This window comes from Tyto alba, unplaced genomic scaffold (assembly GCF_018691265.1).
Source record: "Tyto alba isolate M040663 unplaced genomic scaffold, T.alba_DEE_v4.0 Super-Scaffold_1000006, whole genome shotgun sequence".
In the NCBI taxonomy this organism is placed as follows: Eukaryota; Metazoa; Chordata; class Aves; order Strigiformes; family Tytonidae; genus Tyto; species Tyto alba.
Genome location: NW_024881272.1, coordinates 24,193,811 through 24,210,096, shown reverse-complemented (window position 1 = coordinate 24,210,096; position 16,286 = coordinate 24,193,811). Strand labels below are relative to the sequence as shown.

The 16,286-nt window shown below is 47.6% G+C and overlaps 1 protein-coding gene across 7 annotated transcripts in view; it reads right to left on the bottom strand.

Annotated features, from left to right (window-relative positions):
- Positions 1 to 10,810, bottom strand: part of RNF220 (ring finger protein 220) — a 231,996-nt gene extending 221,186 nt beyond the window's left edge. The window contains exons 1-2 of one of the 7 annotated variants that reach the window (XM_042803079.1): positions 10,636 to 10,810; positions 3,284 to 4,024 (exon numbers count right to left, since the gene is read on the bottom strand). In XM_042803079.1, the coding sequence (XP_042659013.1) occupies positions 3,284 to 3,908 (625 nt within the window). In that variant the 5' untranslated portion in view covers positions 3,909 to 4,024; positions 10,636 to 10,810. Of the gene's footprint in view, positions 1 to 3,283; positions 4,025 to 9,071; positions 9,375 to 9,511; positions 9,637 to 10,635 lie in introns of those variants that run through there. The other 6 variants (XM_033000379.2, XM_042803108.1, XM_033000382.2 and 3 more) reach the window with 6 other exon arrangements.
- Positions 10,811 to 16,286: the final 5,476 nt, after the last annotated feature.

Genomic DNA, 16,286 nt, shown 5'->3' with positions numbered 1-16,286 from the left:
AACAAGGAGCACGATCCCCCCCAGATGCGCCCCAGAGGAGAAGCTCTCCCTGCATGGGATGCACGGGTGTGGGTACCGCTGGCGAGCAACACCCTGCTTTAGAAGTAATGAAAGATTAACCCGAAAGTCTGAGCAATCTCTACTGCATCAATATGTATCTTAGAGGGCCAGATGCTAACATGGGTTACATCAGCACATATCCCAAATAATTTTACTGAATTCTGTGAATTTCCTCTACTGGTGAAAAAAGAGGATGAGACTTCACTCCCATGATGTAGAGGGCTAAATAGAGCAACTTACAAATGTTCCTTGAGATGAAAATGCTTGACTTTGGATTCTCATTTTGCTGCACAGTATCTCAAGCGTAAACCTATTTTTCAGGAAAATTAAAACTCAGTGCATTGAATTCCTTTTCTAAAAAAAAAATATATTAAAAAAAAAAAAAAGGCAAGTTTCTTAGCAAATCACCATTTAAGCTATGGGGTAAAACAAACATTTTAATGAGCTCTTCAAAAAAGGTTCCTGTGCAGAAGAATATGCAGTGTAATCACAGTAATTCACCTTCCGTGTAACACAAAACCTTTCAGGAATCTGAAAAATACAGGTAAAGGACTGAGCTCTGCAAATCTGAAAAGCACCCGTTAGACATATAAAGGTGTTGCTGATCTAAGAAAATCTTACAAATTTTGCTCGCTGTTGTAGAAAAACCTTATTAAATTTCTGCCTAGAATCTACAGCCAACTACCTGCAACAGATTCTCCATCAGAAGAACAAGTAGGCAGTTTTTGCAAAGGGTTATATATAACAATTACACAGAGAATCCACAAAACTTCTCAGGGGCCAATAATAAGAGACAACAAACCCCCCCGAAGTATGCATTCATATAAAAACTCTGAATATATGTATGCAAATGTCAATGCAAAACAGGATGATGATTATATCTGCAAACTGTGATCCCTCGAATTCCTCACTGCGGAAGTTTTTCTTTCCTAATGGTCAACATCAAAGATCATTAGGATCCTCTAAAAAGCTCTACCACTCGCTCTCTCGGCCTCCAGCAAACACACCCATACGTGCGTATGCGCACACCAAATAAACTCGCCGTGTTAATGGAGCGAAGTTTCCATGGTGCAGTATCTATATGTGATGGGAATATGATACAGAGCCAACAGACATATTTAGTGTACACTGTCCTGGTAGTTACAGAAGAATTTTGATGTCAATGAAATATCAGGGATGTTGCATTTGCTTGGCTCTACCACGCAGCAAAGCATCTTAAAGAAATTTAACGATATGGGTAAGGAAAACAACAAAACAAAACACCGTCCATTTCTGCCCAAGCTTTCCAAGCTGCCTGCAAAGTTTCTATTCCGCTCCCTCCCGCCGGGCAGTGCCGGCGCGGGGCCCCCTCTGCGCCCAGGAAGGACAGGACCCACATTCGGCACCCGCTGTTGGCAAAGGCAAGGCACAGCGGTGGAGGTGGAGGTGGATGCATCTGTCTGTCCACAGCTGTGCTTCATGTGGTCTAATTCATTTAACAGATTTACTTCTTTAAATTGGGTATCTGACAGGACTTTGCTAGCAAGATCCATAGCAGCTGATGCGCTTTAAATTCATTTAGCTGGAGGACCCGCTCCTCCACCACTATTTCCCACAGTATTCTTTCGAGCAAGCTTAATTTCCACAGTCCGGTTATATTGATAAGGGAAAGAGCATTGACAAAGATGTCTCTAAGCCTTGCCAACTCACCTGCCTCTCCCCCAAGGATAATTATATTACCAGCTTACACACATGCACATCCATACGCGCTCCCACCTCCAGCCACTTCCCCCATGGACCCAAAAGAAGGGTGAGAAGATGCTGAACAATGAAAGGAGCTTACGGCACAAAAAGTAGCACACTCAAGGGTGGATCAGAAGGAGGGGGGAGATAGATAAGAGACCACATTCGCAGTGCAAGGAATACAAGGCTTCTGCCTTCACTGGGAATCATCCTACCCTCGCAAACGTCAACATAAAAGACACACTTGCAGCATATTTCAAAACCAAAGAGCGATGGATTTACAAGGCAGGTTGATTTTATGATGACTTTTATTGAAAAGGTATGCTGGGTTTAGGCAGATGCCTTTTAGCGCCGGTAAGTTAGCACAGTGCCTAATTCAAGGAGACAGCCTGAGGAAGCAGCGCCGACAGGGGAGAGAGAGCCACAATGTCTCTATTACTCTCCTCGGCATCATAAAGGGGAGAAGAAAAATCACATCTGAAAGGGAGAGGAAGGAGCGGTGCAGCAGGTTTTTGTTGGGAAAAAAAAAATAATAAAAAAAAAACAACAATAATAAAATTGTTTTCTAGGAAGAAAATTCAACAGAACAAAGGAGCCCGTGTGAAAAGCAAATCACTCACTCCTTGGTCTACACATCTGGATTTACAGGAAAACTCTAATCATAAGTTTGCGGTCCTCTTTGGAGTACCACGCACCGCTGCCCCCTGACCACTCCCCATCATGGGTCACCTCCCAGCTCAGCAGAGCTGGAAGCCTGCCCTTCCCGGAGGACAGCGCTGGCCACCACAAGGGACAAGGTGATGGGGGAGCAGGGAGTTACCGTCATGAGCATGTGGACCAGTTTCCTTCAGTCCATCCACCGAGCTGTGAAAGGGCATGTCACCTTTCAACAGGCACCAAAGGGGGGAAACGCTCAGAGAAAGCACATGGTGCAACAGCTTATTGAATTGTAAGAACAGACTTGGGTTTATGTCTCAAAGATGGAGCTCAGTGGCCAGAAATATTCTTAAGTTAACCAGAGAAAAACATACTTCTGTCCTAACTTGAGGCATGAATCCTGGAGGTGATGCATTTGCTATAAGAATGGTGTGCATGAAGAAAAGGTCAGAAAGAAATACCTGAGGAAGCAGGAGGTACATGTTTGCTGCAAGCTCTGGGAAAGTTTCTGGCTACACACTCCAGCTGCATCCCTGTTTACACACATATATGTACCAGCATCTATAGCCTCGCCCTGGGGCATGGACAGCTTTCTGCATGGTCAACACCGTCTCTCCAGCTGTGTGCGGGAAGACCAGCTCCCTTCAAGAGCACCTCACCTTAAAATCTGTCAATGCCCACTGAGAAGAGACAAGGCAATACTGCGTGGCTGAGCTTGGCAGGCAGAAAAGGCTGGTTTTCCTCTGCCCTCAGCAGGAACCACAGCACTACAGGACAATCACCTGTTGAGTATCTCAACAAGGTGCAGCTAAAGAAGAATCAACAACTCAGCGGAGGTACTTACATCTGTCACTTCGGTCTTCGGGACTGGATGAGGTCTCCCGGTCAGAAATGAGGCCAGAAACAGCAAAGATCTTCTTCCCCGTATCATCAACTTTGAGAGAGCCGGGGGAGCTGGAGGGGAGCTGCGTGCCAAACTCATACTCCTTCCCATCAGCGTCCGAGAAGCGCAGATGGGGCGAGTCAGTGTCATGGCAGTTTTTCAGGCGCTTGGCCGGCGTAAAGGCTGACTGGTAGCTCTCCCGGTCTTCAGTAGATGCAAAGGGGCGGAAAGCCCCAACACCGCTGTGGTTCAACATACTGATCGGGGTGCAGTCCAGGTTGGGGGGTGCAAACTGGGGATGGAGATGAAGCAAGGAGGGAGGAAAGTCACGGTTTGCAAACGCTCCCGGCACCCCGCCTTGCCGGTGATACATGGAGGCAAAAGTATATGAGCCATTGGTAAAGGGAATATGCACGTCCTTATCTGCTGACACAGGGACCCCAAAAGGCCTCGGCTGCTGGCAGGGAATGGAAGCATCACGGCTGGCTTCGGCGGTGGAGGCGAGAACCATCAGTGCTGGGGAGGCCAGCGGGTTGGGGAGATAGGGTGAGTTCTCCATCTTGAATGCTGCTCGGTGTAAGTCCATCGGAGTCTCTTTCCTCAGCAGGATCACAAGTGAAACGATCTTCCCTGGAAGGAAAGCAAAGCGATGCCTGGGAACGGAGCGGAGAAAATTACTGGAGCATCGTCACCCTCCAAATGCTGCAAGGAAACAGAAAAGAAAAGAAAACACAACCGGTTAGGTTTCTGCACTCATCTCTCTGGGATGCTCCAGCAGCAGGGTGGCCACATGTGTTACAACCCACTGTTCTCATTCAAGAAAATCAATAAACAACTTCACACACTAGTGGAATCAGCTCTGGCCCTCCAGGTTAAAGGGTATCATCCAGTGCAGATGAATGAAAGGCAAACCAAACATAATAACATGCAGATTTAATAACCCACTAATAAACAAGGTTGGGTCTGAAATTAAGATAGTAATTCCAAATTATAATTGGAATTTTATATGGCAAAAGAGGCATGTACATATAATTGCAATAAACTTGAGAAAGTCCACACATACACACATCGCTATTTGCTTGGGGGTGTGTGCATGTGGCACTAACATAAAAATATCTATTGTACATAGTTACCCAAATAAGCCAGAATACATAGTTATCCTGTACATGATGCCTAAGACATACAATAACAGACATGTATTTTCTCCCGCTCTCACAGTGTGTGTAGGTAGGTAAGTACTTGCACACACAGTACTTGATACCATCATATATATATATATACACACACGCACACTCTGTTGGAATGTAGGAATGTGACTGTGTACGGGTGCGTGTGTGCAATACACAAACACCCACGCGTGCACACACGGTCCCTGGTAGCCAAAGGAGCAGAGACTGCCCCAGTAAAATGCCTGGCGTCTCTGACAATATTTAAAATCATAATGGGTGCTTCTGCCATCTGATCTCTGCAAGCGTCTGCCTTTCGGGTCGGGGACAAGAGAGAATGGATCAGTAATTTTAGTTCCTAATGCACTCACTCTTAAGTAGATTTGTAAACTGCCCTGGATGTGCCATTAACATTTAGAGGAAAATGTTAACAAAATTTCTGCCTCGCATCTTGCTGAGCCTCCTAGGTTGGCTGCAGCCACCCAGCCAGCCACCACCCCCTCCCAGGGTGAAAGAAGGGAATATGCTCCTTTCTGTACTACCCCCAGTTTGCTCCGGCTTTTTGTGTTGTTATTTTCTCCCCCAATCAATCTCGTGTCTTTTCTTTTAAGCTTCCGCCGCCTGCCATTCAGGCCCCACAACCCAGCTTAAAATACAAGGACTATAACTTTGAAACAATATACTAGCCGCCGGAGCTCAAAGGGCCAGAAAAATCATATAATAATAAAAAGCTGTTACAAATTGTGCCTCTTAAATCCAGAGGGTCAAACATCTCAAATAAAACTTAGTGAAAGAGTGTCTCTCTAATGGAGTGCCTTTTGTACTCCATGAATGAGGGAGCCTAGGTTAACAAAGTGTATGAAATCCAGTCTGTGGCTTTAATGCAGTTCAGTGATAACATTTCCTCTCTCCCATCCTGTACCCAGCCGCTCCACTGACTGTTATTAATTGTGAAGATGAGTGGGCATCATGTCTCTGCTTCCTCATTTGGCACCCATCCTTACAGACATCATTGCTAAATTACCAGATTATGTATCTCGCATTAACGGATTTGCTCTCTTCCAAATTTTAAATAACTTTCCTGACGAGTTCTTCCCACGGACAGTGAGGGGGAGAGGGGGAGCGAGGGATGCCAAGGGCATCCTGGTCAGCGCTGCAGTCCCGGGTACGCTCACCCCGCTGCTTCACGCGAGGCTGAGCAAAAACTGGAGGTCAGGAAACTGCAGCCACTGGCAAATGTGGAGTTGCTGGGGGCTTATGCAACTGTGTAAATATATATATACACACACATGATTATATATCTAAAGAGATGCATGTAAATAAGCCATGGTCCCCAGAAATAAACAGTCATTAACATGGAAGTGAAACTGAGCAACCACGGGAAAACACAGATTTCCAGGGAAAAAAAAAAAAAAAAAAAGCAACCACCTCTGCCTCCTTTTCTATTTTTACTTGTGCTATCACCCCATTACGTTAAATGCATTTCATAAATTAGTAATCTGGCCGCAACACTTGACACTCCTGTAGGATACTGTGAATCACTACGGCCGTTTATTCGTTTGCAAACTTCATTACACCAGGAATAAATCAACACATTACAATATCTCAGCCAGCCAAATTTAATTTTTTTTCAGCTCCCACTTCCTTTTTCGTTCTCTCTTGCTCCCTTCTCACCCAGCACCTCCCAACCCCCAGCAACACGGACAGATTAGACTGCGGCGGACCAGTCATTATGAAAATCTATCGTTAATACACTCCCAATGTCAAAATGTCATAGGTTTAAATACAGAACCCAAAAATAAGAAAACTAACTGACCTTCTTAATTAAAAAAATATGGATTGCAAGGTAATCAGCTGGAGAGAACATTTGGGTGCCGGGAAGGCTGTGGGCACAGGTGGAGTGAGGAACTGCTACTTTTCTGCCTCTATGCTGATTTTTTTTAATTTAGCACCTCGCGCAAATCCAGATTAAAATAACTCCAGCTATTGATCCGAGCAGTGGAATTGACATTAATTTTAGTTCACTTCTCACTTTGCAAAGGGATCAATAGGAAGTAATAACAGCTGACATCCCCGCTGAAAGGAGGAGAAAAGACGGGCTAGAGACAGAAATCGAAAAGCAACCAAATAAATCAGCAGCTACTTTTCCACGGCATCAGACAAACTCCAAACAGATTGCAAAAAGTCTTTGTTGAATTAACTAAACAAGGAGTAGAGGGAGGTGGGGTGGAGATCAATCTAGGAAGCTACATAAACTGTCTACCAAGTACGAAGGTTAGATGGACAGACAGAAAACAAACTCTAATTTTCCTATTTTTATTTTTTTCATGGCTACCTCTAAGCATAGTTATTGGTTTTTAGAAATACCCTGCTTAAGGTGTACACAAATTACCTGTGTAATTGCGTATGTTACTAATAACAAAGCTAAACATGCCACAACCAAGACAAATTGAATCAACAGCCTATAGCTCTGAACCATAAAAAAAAAAAAAAATCTCTCACCAAGGAACAAGTTGTAATCAGTTATCTCTGGCTCAGTTTTGGTTCCTCTGCTTACGAAGGTTTAGCACTGTGCTGAATTAGTTAAGAGGAAAGTCTGATAAAAGTAGAAGAAGCCATGACAGAGCTGGATTTAGCAGACATCACAAACACCCAGCAAGTGGGGAAAACAGCAGTGACCACTAGTTAGAAGCGTAAAACCCGTTTGCTAATCAGCCTGCAAAGAAACACGCACATATGCAAGCACATGCACACCCCATACGCAGCCACCAGATCTGCAAATCTTTTACTAAAATGTTACTCACAGTTCCTATGGCTAAATCACCTCTCTGCTATCGATTAAAATAAATAAAACACACCACTCGGGTTTCTACAACAGGTTGCATTTTTGTGGTCTCTCAACCATTTCCAAATGCTAGAGATTAAAATAATGGTGCAAATTAACATTTTTCTCCCTCCAGAAACAAAGTTTTCTTGGGGAAAAAAAATTAATTAACAACCTATGGGGGAAAAAAAAAATATTAAAACAATAGGAAATCCAGGAAAATTGATGATGCGTGTAAATTAGGAAAGACCCAGGAAAAAAAAAAATCACAATATCCATTTACATTAAAAAGTTTTTCCCCCATAAATGTCAAGTAGGAATTTAGAAATATGCTCTGCGCAGAAAAGCCAAAGATTATAAAACAAAATAATGCCAGCTGTTTGGGGATTTAAGTGCTCAAATGGATTATATATTTGAACCAAACTGGATTTCCTTATAATAAATAAAACAAATGCAAGCTCGAAAGCCAACAAAGGAGAGCTCTCATCACTGGATTAAGATACGAAGGAAAAACAGTTAATTTTTTTCCAACGCGTGAAATATGCCAACTGCAGCCGCACACCCGGGCAGCTGCTGTGAAAACCAGTTTAAGGGGGGAAAAAAAAAAAAAAAAAAAAAAAAAAAAAAAGAAACAAACAAAACCAAATAGGAGAGCGGGGAGCGGAGGAGCCGGCGGCGGGGCCGGCCGGAGCGGCTGGTCCCGGCCCCGGGCGGCTCCGCCGGGCAGCGCAGCCCGGCCGCTGCCCCCTCGGCCCGCACTGCGCGCCCGCTTCTGTTTTGCTGCAAACTTCTTCCCCCCCTCCCCCCCCCCCAAAAAAAAAAAAATTATATTTTTAAGAAAATAAGTGGAGGGAAAAAAAAGCCCCCCGGGCGGAGAGGGTGCTCCCCGCGGCGACGGGCTGCAGGAGGGATGGAAGAGCCGGGGGTTTGGCAAAAGAAAAAAAAAAAAAAAAAAAAAAAAAAAAAGAGGGAAAGAATGAAAAAAAAAAAAACCAAACACGAAAAACAACAACAACAACAAACCACAATGTACCGAGGGTTTTGCTGCCCGCTTCGGCCCCGCTCCGCGCCCCCCCAGCCCCGCTCCCAACTTGGCGAAATCCGAACGAAAATCGCGGGCGGCGTCGCCCCCGGGGAAGCCCCGCTCGGCCGGGCACCGGGCACCGGGCACCGGGCACCGGGCACCGGGCACCGGGCACCGGCCCCTCCGGCAGCCGCCTCGGCGCGGGAAGCCAACCGGGCTGGCACCCGCCGGCCGCCCCCCTTCTCGCCCGCTCCCGCTTTTTCTCCCCCCCCGCCAGGGTGGGGGAGTAGGGTAGGTGTTAAATAAACCCAAATAAAATAAAATAAGAGGGGGGCGAGCCCCGGGCTGGAGCCTACCGACGCCGCCAAGCCTGGCCGCTCCGCTCTCCCCGCCGGCAAATTAAACAGGTGTTTGGCGGGGCCGGGGCTGCGGGCACGGATCGGCCCGGTACGGCCCGGTACGGCCCGGTACGGCCCGGTACGGCCCGGCTCGGCCCCGCCGGGAAGCGGCGGTCGGGGCGCAGCCGGGGCAGCTCCTCTCCTGCCTTCCCGGGAATTGCCCACTCGTGGGGAGGGGGCTCCGCCGGCCCGGTCTGTACAGCCCGTTAAGTCGCCTTCCTCCCCCCCACTCCCCCCCGCCCCCCCACTTCTTCCTCCTCCTTGAACCCCAAGTCACAAAGATCATCAAACGCGAAGATGACTAGAGTTGTTTGGATTTATTGCAACAATCACTTACCATACACATTTCCTGTGTGGAAGGATAAGCATTCAATACAACTCTTTAAGTAGACAGTTCCTAATGATTTCATTGTGGTCAAACAGATGGTTTTTATGTATTTAGATCTGAAGGTGAAGAATTATTTTCCATGCTTCCAACCTATTTACAGACTTCCCTGGTCTAGAGCTGGGGTTGTTGGTTAAAAGAAAGAAAATCCTGCGATTTCTCGATCGCATCGCTGGATGATCCAGAAAGTTTTCTAAAGGACCTAAAGCGAAAACAGGGATAATTCCTTTCACCTCTTCTGGCTTTCCAAGCTATGCAATTCACATGTGGAGTAATTTTAGCTCATTCGTTGAATAACGCTGACAATTTAAACCGCCTCTCTACCACTGTTTTGTCTGCAATAATAAAACCAGAACAACACCGCATGTGAGATCCAGGCGTTTGGTTCCTACCTGAAAGCAGTCGGGGGTAAGGGCGGCAATCTTTTAGGGATGAAGGACCCGAGGAGGGGCGAGGACGTTGGACAAACTTCAGTCTTGTCCAAAATTAAGCTAAGTGGCGACTTAACAACGTGCGTTTAAAAAAAAAAAAAAAAAAAAAAAATCGGTCTTCGAGCGGGGATCGCGCATTTTTGGTACGGCTTTAAACTAAAGTTCACACGGGGACTGCACGATTGCAAAAATGAAAGCTTCGGAGTGAATAAAATTACTGGCTGTTCAGTGTTTCTTGAGCGCACGGAAACCCTGGCGGTGTTTTTTTTTTTTTCTTTTTGCAGATACTTTTATTGCAAAATAAAAGCCTTAGTTTGTGTATTTGGAAAAAAAAAAAAAAAAACCAAACAAAAAAACCAAACCCAAACAAAACAAACCCAAACACAACACCAAACCCCTGGGTGGGTGGGTGCGCGGATCTGCTTATTTCCTTAGAAAAAAGTTTTTGTTTTGCAGCCGCTGGGAACTGAAATTGTCGCTGCCCAGATCGACCGTGCGGAGAGCGAGGTCCTGGGCGCCGCGGTGGGAAGCGAGGAAATAACTCCCCGGCTTGCCCCACCAAAAAAATAGGGAGGGGGGGGGGGGGGGAGAGGGGGTGGTGGTAAAAATGAGTTTAAAAAAAAATAGTATCTATTTCGGAGCGAGGGATGTGTGCCGGTCTCCGGGTCCGGCCGGGTCCCCCCCGCCGTGCGCCGTCCCCAGCCGGGCTGTCGCGGCGGTCCCCGGCACCTGATCCCCCGGTGGCAACCGGTCCCCCCCAGAAAGACACCGGGGCGGGGGGAGGATCCGAGCAGCTCGGGAGGGGGGGTGGGGGGTGGGGGGGCCCTTTTATCTGCCTTTCCCCTCGGCATTACCATGCCGATCCCCACCCACCCGGCCCTCCCGGCTGCCCGCCGCCGCCGAGCCGCCCGGCTTCCCCGGAGCTGGGGAGGGAGAAGAGGGGAAAGGGCACGGGGGGGGTTGGGGTGGAGGTGGTAGGAGGAAGGCGGAGAGGGTGTGTGGAGTGGGGGGGGGGGGGTGGGGGGGGAGAAACTTGCCCTGCAAAGTTTGCGTGTGGCCGGGCGGCCCCGGTGGCCGGTACTCACGGTGCGGCTGCCGGCGGGCGCTGCGCGGAGCTGGCGGGGAGCAGGGGAGTCCCGGGCGTGCTGGCCCCGCTCCGCGCCCGCGGCTCGCATGTAGCAGGGCGGGAGGCGCCGGGGGTGCGAGGGAAGGAGCAGTGCTGCCTCTCAGTGCCGGCTCTCATCAGTGAATGAGCCTCCACTCTCCGAGGGACTCCCGGCTACACACACACACACACACGCACACGCACACGCACACACACACACACACACACTCGCACACGGAGCCGGGCTGAGCACTGCATACATTAGGGCACTCGGGCAGTATGGGAAATGCAGTCCAGGACCGGGCGCCCACCCGCCGGCCGGCCGCCAGGCACGACCCCCCGGAGTTGCCCAAACGGGGAGTCGGGGGGCTGCTCCCCTCTCAGAGCCGCCGTTTCTCCCCCAGCCCCTCCACGCCGGCGTCGCCCACCCGCCGTTCCTTCCTGGCACTGGTCATATTTTCCACCGTGCAGCTCCCTCCCAAATTGCAGCAGGATGCCGCGGGGTCGTCTGGCAGCGGCTTCCCCCCCCCCCCCCCGGGGCACCCCGGTACCCCTCCGGATGCCCACGGGCACGCAGCCTTCCCCCGCACACCCTGCTGCGTCTCCTGGCACTCAGGGGTGCCCAGGGATGGGCAGATCTAACAACATCCCCAAATTCACTTCGGACAGCTGCAGCAGAGCCAGGGAGTAAATTCGGGACTTCGTGCTCCCCATGTTTCCCCAACCGCAGCACGCACGCACGGCACGCACATCGCTGTTTTAATGTTTCCTGGATGCACGTCCCGCACACGCGCTCCACCTCGGCTGCAGGCGAGTCCGGCCCCAGGATTGTCCCAAGTAAAATCTGCGGGTTGTAGGAAATGGAAGAGCCGGCTTGTGTTGGGGGCTCAGGTGAAACACTTGTCTCGTTGTTTCTTGTGAATTACGCCAGGGATTGTTCAGAGGGACTTGTTTAGTCCACTCAGGGGGGAACTGTTTTGCAGTTTTCTCCAACTGCTAAATAATTTCAGGTTGTTCTTAAAAACAGAGCACGGGCAGCATTTTTTGGCTCTTATCTAACTCTGCACTGGCATTCTCAAAATATGACCATGCTATACAACATAAACTGAAAAAATAAATCCTCTCCATCAGCATCATCAACCGCTTGGGCTATATCCTATGTGTGTGTGAGAGAGAAAGAGGGATTACATGCTTATGTCATCTAACAACTTCTGTGTAATCAGTGACTCATCACTAAAGTATATGGGCTGGTTTTGCCTGTTACTCCGTGGGATCCCTGAATGCTCCAACCCTTAGAAAAGTGTCCACAGGCACAGAAAGAGACATGGCCCCAGGCCTCAGCTGGGTGCATTGTGCAGACCACAATGGTTTGCTTCTCTGCTGGGCTGAAGCTCACCCATCCTTTCTTCAGAGACAGGTCTTACGCAGTCACAGTGCTTGCATGCCTCGTGAATGGTAAAATCTTTGGAAACGGTAGAAAATGTAGCCCCGCCGGAAAAGGCTTTCTTATTTTCACACTTAAATTTCAAAATAAAATGATGTGGCATTTCAAGCTCCTCAACTCAGGAAAGAACCTGGATGAAGGAGATTTATGAACTTTCTGTAACCATCAGCAGCTCTGTTCCCTGCGCTGACCTGCAGCTCAGCCCTACAGAGGCTGATGATCCCCAACCAAAAGAGCAGGATTCCCTCTCAGGCATCTGCTCCACTGCTGCTTTCCTGCACACTGTGCAGGAGTGAGGAGGCTGGCAGGGCAGGCAGCAAGCGCTGCCTTCTGCTGTGGATCAGTTGTGGCACGACAGCAAATGTGGGCTCAGATTCCTGAGCTCCTTTTCTGCTTCGTGTAAAAACTGGCATTTAGATATTCCAGGTAAAAATCTCACACAGTTGTGAGTAAACATTACCGTGAATATATTCGGCTCATTAATAACATCTTGCAGTTACCCCTCGATTCACCCAAGTTATGATTTTTTAGGGTTGGGTATTTCTAACACCTACTTGGAAATAGCTGCCCCCCTCCCCAGCTGCGCACACAGACATGCCCCAACATGCGAGTCCTGCTGATTTGTGCGGGGACACTGAATTAATTGGCACCACACGCATTTCCAGGGCACTCATCCTGCAGCATGCTCCACACAGACAGGACCAACCAGCCGAGGACTTTGGTAAATATTCTGTAGGTTTGTATAGATGAGCCAGATTTTAAATAACATCAGAGTTTTGACACACTTCAGGAAGCCACATTAAAAAACAGCTCTTATCTCCCAGGGATCTTGGGGAAAACATTCAGCCTGTGAACTGGCACAGCCCAATTCTGCTCCAGCTTCATAGTCACAATTACACAATTCTGGTTTAAAAAGTGCTTTTCTCATAAAGCCGTATTTTCAGGACTTACAACATCATGAAAAACAATCCCCCCAGATTCAAACTTCTTTCTTTTGTTCTTAGTCAAAAAGCAATTTATTTCTTTTACTTTTTCAGTTCCTTAGCATGGAAAAAGGGATCTCAATCCTGTGCTGGTGTCCAATTTATGCTAGCTGAGAATCAAGCTCCATATTTTGAGGCTTGAAAAAAAATTATGCAGCTTTATTTAACTTTATGTTACTGCACCGTTACACAAGAACTTAATACAGTTTGGATTCAGGGAACAAGTCTAGCATTTAGCTGGCTTCTGTGAGCAATGTCTTCAGAGGAAAATGAGAAGATACACTCAAGTTATTTATATTTGTAATTATCATTAATCTGTATTACTAATGAGGGTTTTGATCCTGAAAATGGATCCATAAACATGGACTCCTGTACCACTATGGAGCTGTGATATGCACAGAGGCCCATAGGAAAAATTTCCACTGAAATATATTCTACACCGATAATTTGGACCCTAAAATAACTTTGAACATCTGATTTAACTTTGCGGGTATTGCTCATCTCTAAGACTAATAGGGGACACCTCGATTTCTTTTTTTTGTTTTTGTTTTTTTTTTTTTGTTTTGCGCTTCATAGTAAAACAAAGTTTGAGATTGTTATGGGCTATCACTGTGCTGTACCTTCACATTGTAAATTCTGTTCTAAATACTGAAGTCTAAATTGAATTAATATATACAATCCTGAACCTACAGAGTTGATTAGATGCACTTAACTTTATGCGTACAGATTTCAATAGGATTACCAATAACACATAAAGTCAAGGGTATGTGTAAATTCCATCAAGAATAGTCCTCTGACTGTAAGCCTGATGAATTCTTACAATACCAACATACAATTCTTAAAACAAGAGACCCCTCACTCGTCATTATATCCCCTTGCTGTATTTTATAAAATAAAATTGAGAAATATGATAAATTGTAGCAGCAACTACAGAAGGCATGGGGCAAAACTGTATCTCCTGCGGACCAGCAGCACATGGGGATGCCATGGCAGTGCGCTGCATTTAACTGCCCTGCCGTGATGCTGTGGGTCCCCCAAAAAGCGACACCCGGAAAAAGTGTGGGAATTCTGCAGGTATGGGACCACGACCTGGAGTCACTGGCACCGTCACCTCCGCTAGACCCAAGCCATCCCTTCCATCCTTTCCTCTGCGGTATGGGTGGAGGAGGGGAGACGAGCAAAACAATGAATGAATGAAATAAAACTAAACTTTTTGCGACGATGAGGCTGCAGCATGGCAGTGGCTCCCAGCGAAGCATGGGTGGCTGGCTGGCGTGTGTAAGCTCCATGCCCTCTGCTGGCTACAGCCAGTGTGTCTCAGCAGCGTGCCACCACCACCCTGCCCTCAGCCTGGCAGGAGGACCACTCGTCCCCTCCTGGGAGAAGATGCTGGGAAGAGCTGCCAGTGGCCGTAGTCCCCACCACCCAAACGTTTTCGTCCCCTGGTTTTCGTCCCCCTGGTTTAAACATCAATAAGCTGGTGGCCACACTGCAGGAGGACAGGAGATTGAAGCCTCTGCAGCCAGCCACGTCTCGCTCTCTGATGCTGTTAGCAAGAACATCTGAGATGAAGATTGACCTATGGGTTCAGGAGAATTATTCTGGTCTTAGCATCTGAACTGGGCTTCACTCTAGTGATTGAGGTAAGGATTGTCCCATAGCTCAGGAGAGCTAATACGGGATGTCTTCGTCTTCTGAGACATCTGTGACTGCCCTCTGCCAGTCCTCTCTCTCCTGCAAAGGAAGAATCTGGCAGGGGCAGGTTTGAAATCACGTTATCTGCCAGAAGTTTGAAATTTAGAGCTGGTGTACACTCAGTGACTAGTCCTCCCAGAATGAGAAAAGAGTTTTTTAAATGACTTGTTGACTCATAGGACTAGTAGCGAGAAAATTTCCTTCAGCCTAGAAAAATTTTCTATGGCCAACAGACACACATATCCCTTTTTCATCATCACCATTACCTAGACCTCTTCCAAAATCTGTAGAGTAACACAGGAGAGCAAGGAGAACCTCCTGGTTCTGCTTTCCAGGGCATGCTGCAAGATGCCACTTTACTTTTAAATCTTTCTCATCACCAAATCTCGACAGCAGGAGTGGAGACCATGCCCAGGATTTTGCAAATGAGTGCTAGGTGTTCTTTATAAACCACTGCCTTATAGTATTATTTCCTATATGACCTTCCCCTTGGAAAATTCCTTCTCCAAAAAGGAGGTTGCAGACTGGATGGCAGACAGCTGACAAGTAACTATATCAACCGTTTCAGGAACACTGCTCACAAGTGAACATCAGCCATATTACCATTTCCAAAGCTGAGGCCTGACCCACGTGCTTAGGGTAAGATGTCTGGAGCCCTAAATGAGGCAATTCTGGGACTCTGCTTCTGAGGAAAGTTCTCTCCAAAACTCCTATAGCTGAAGTTGTGTGATTTAAGCACGTGCAGCATGCAACATCCTTTTCTATCGATTATTTCTAACCTTTGCTGTTACAGCACTGGATACTTGTTTTCTGTATAAACATCCACTCTTATTTCAGGGTTTTTCTGAATCCCTCTCCGAGCAATATCCTGTTGCTATGAGTTCCACAGGCTAATGGTGTGGAAAAATATTTCCCTGTGACAAGAGCTACACCTGTCCAACCCCCCTTCTGTGCACCATCCATCACGCTGACAGCATAGGTAACTTGCCCCAGATCATGTCAAAGCGTGAAATAGCTATAAAGGCAAAGCATATGTGTTTGTCATTTTTGTCATTAATGGGATCAAGTAAAACTGAGGAAAAGCTATTGAACTGTGCCTCAGCACCCGGGGAAAGCTGGAGCCATGTCCAAGAGCAGCTCAGAGCGGTGGCTCCTGCTTTGGCCCATGGAAAGTGCACAGGGTCAGCAGCACTTTGCTCTTCTTACTTATTTCTTTGTGTTTGCTGTGACTGCACCTCAAGGAACATGCTGTCTTTGCTTTTGGGGCCCAAACAGGCTGCACAGCCTGGTGCAGGGGCAGCACTACCTCCACAGTCTGGAGGGGCACAGGGCTGCACCTACCTGAGACATGGGGCTCCCCAGTTCAGTGGGGAACCCCAGTTCATCAGGGGACTGGAAACAGCCTCCACCTTCCCTTTTAGCCAGGCAAGCAAACCTGAGCAGGACAGATCTAGTAAGCTTTTAAGGCAGCTCTCTAGTGTGATTAGTTAGAGCCTAACATGAGATAAA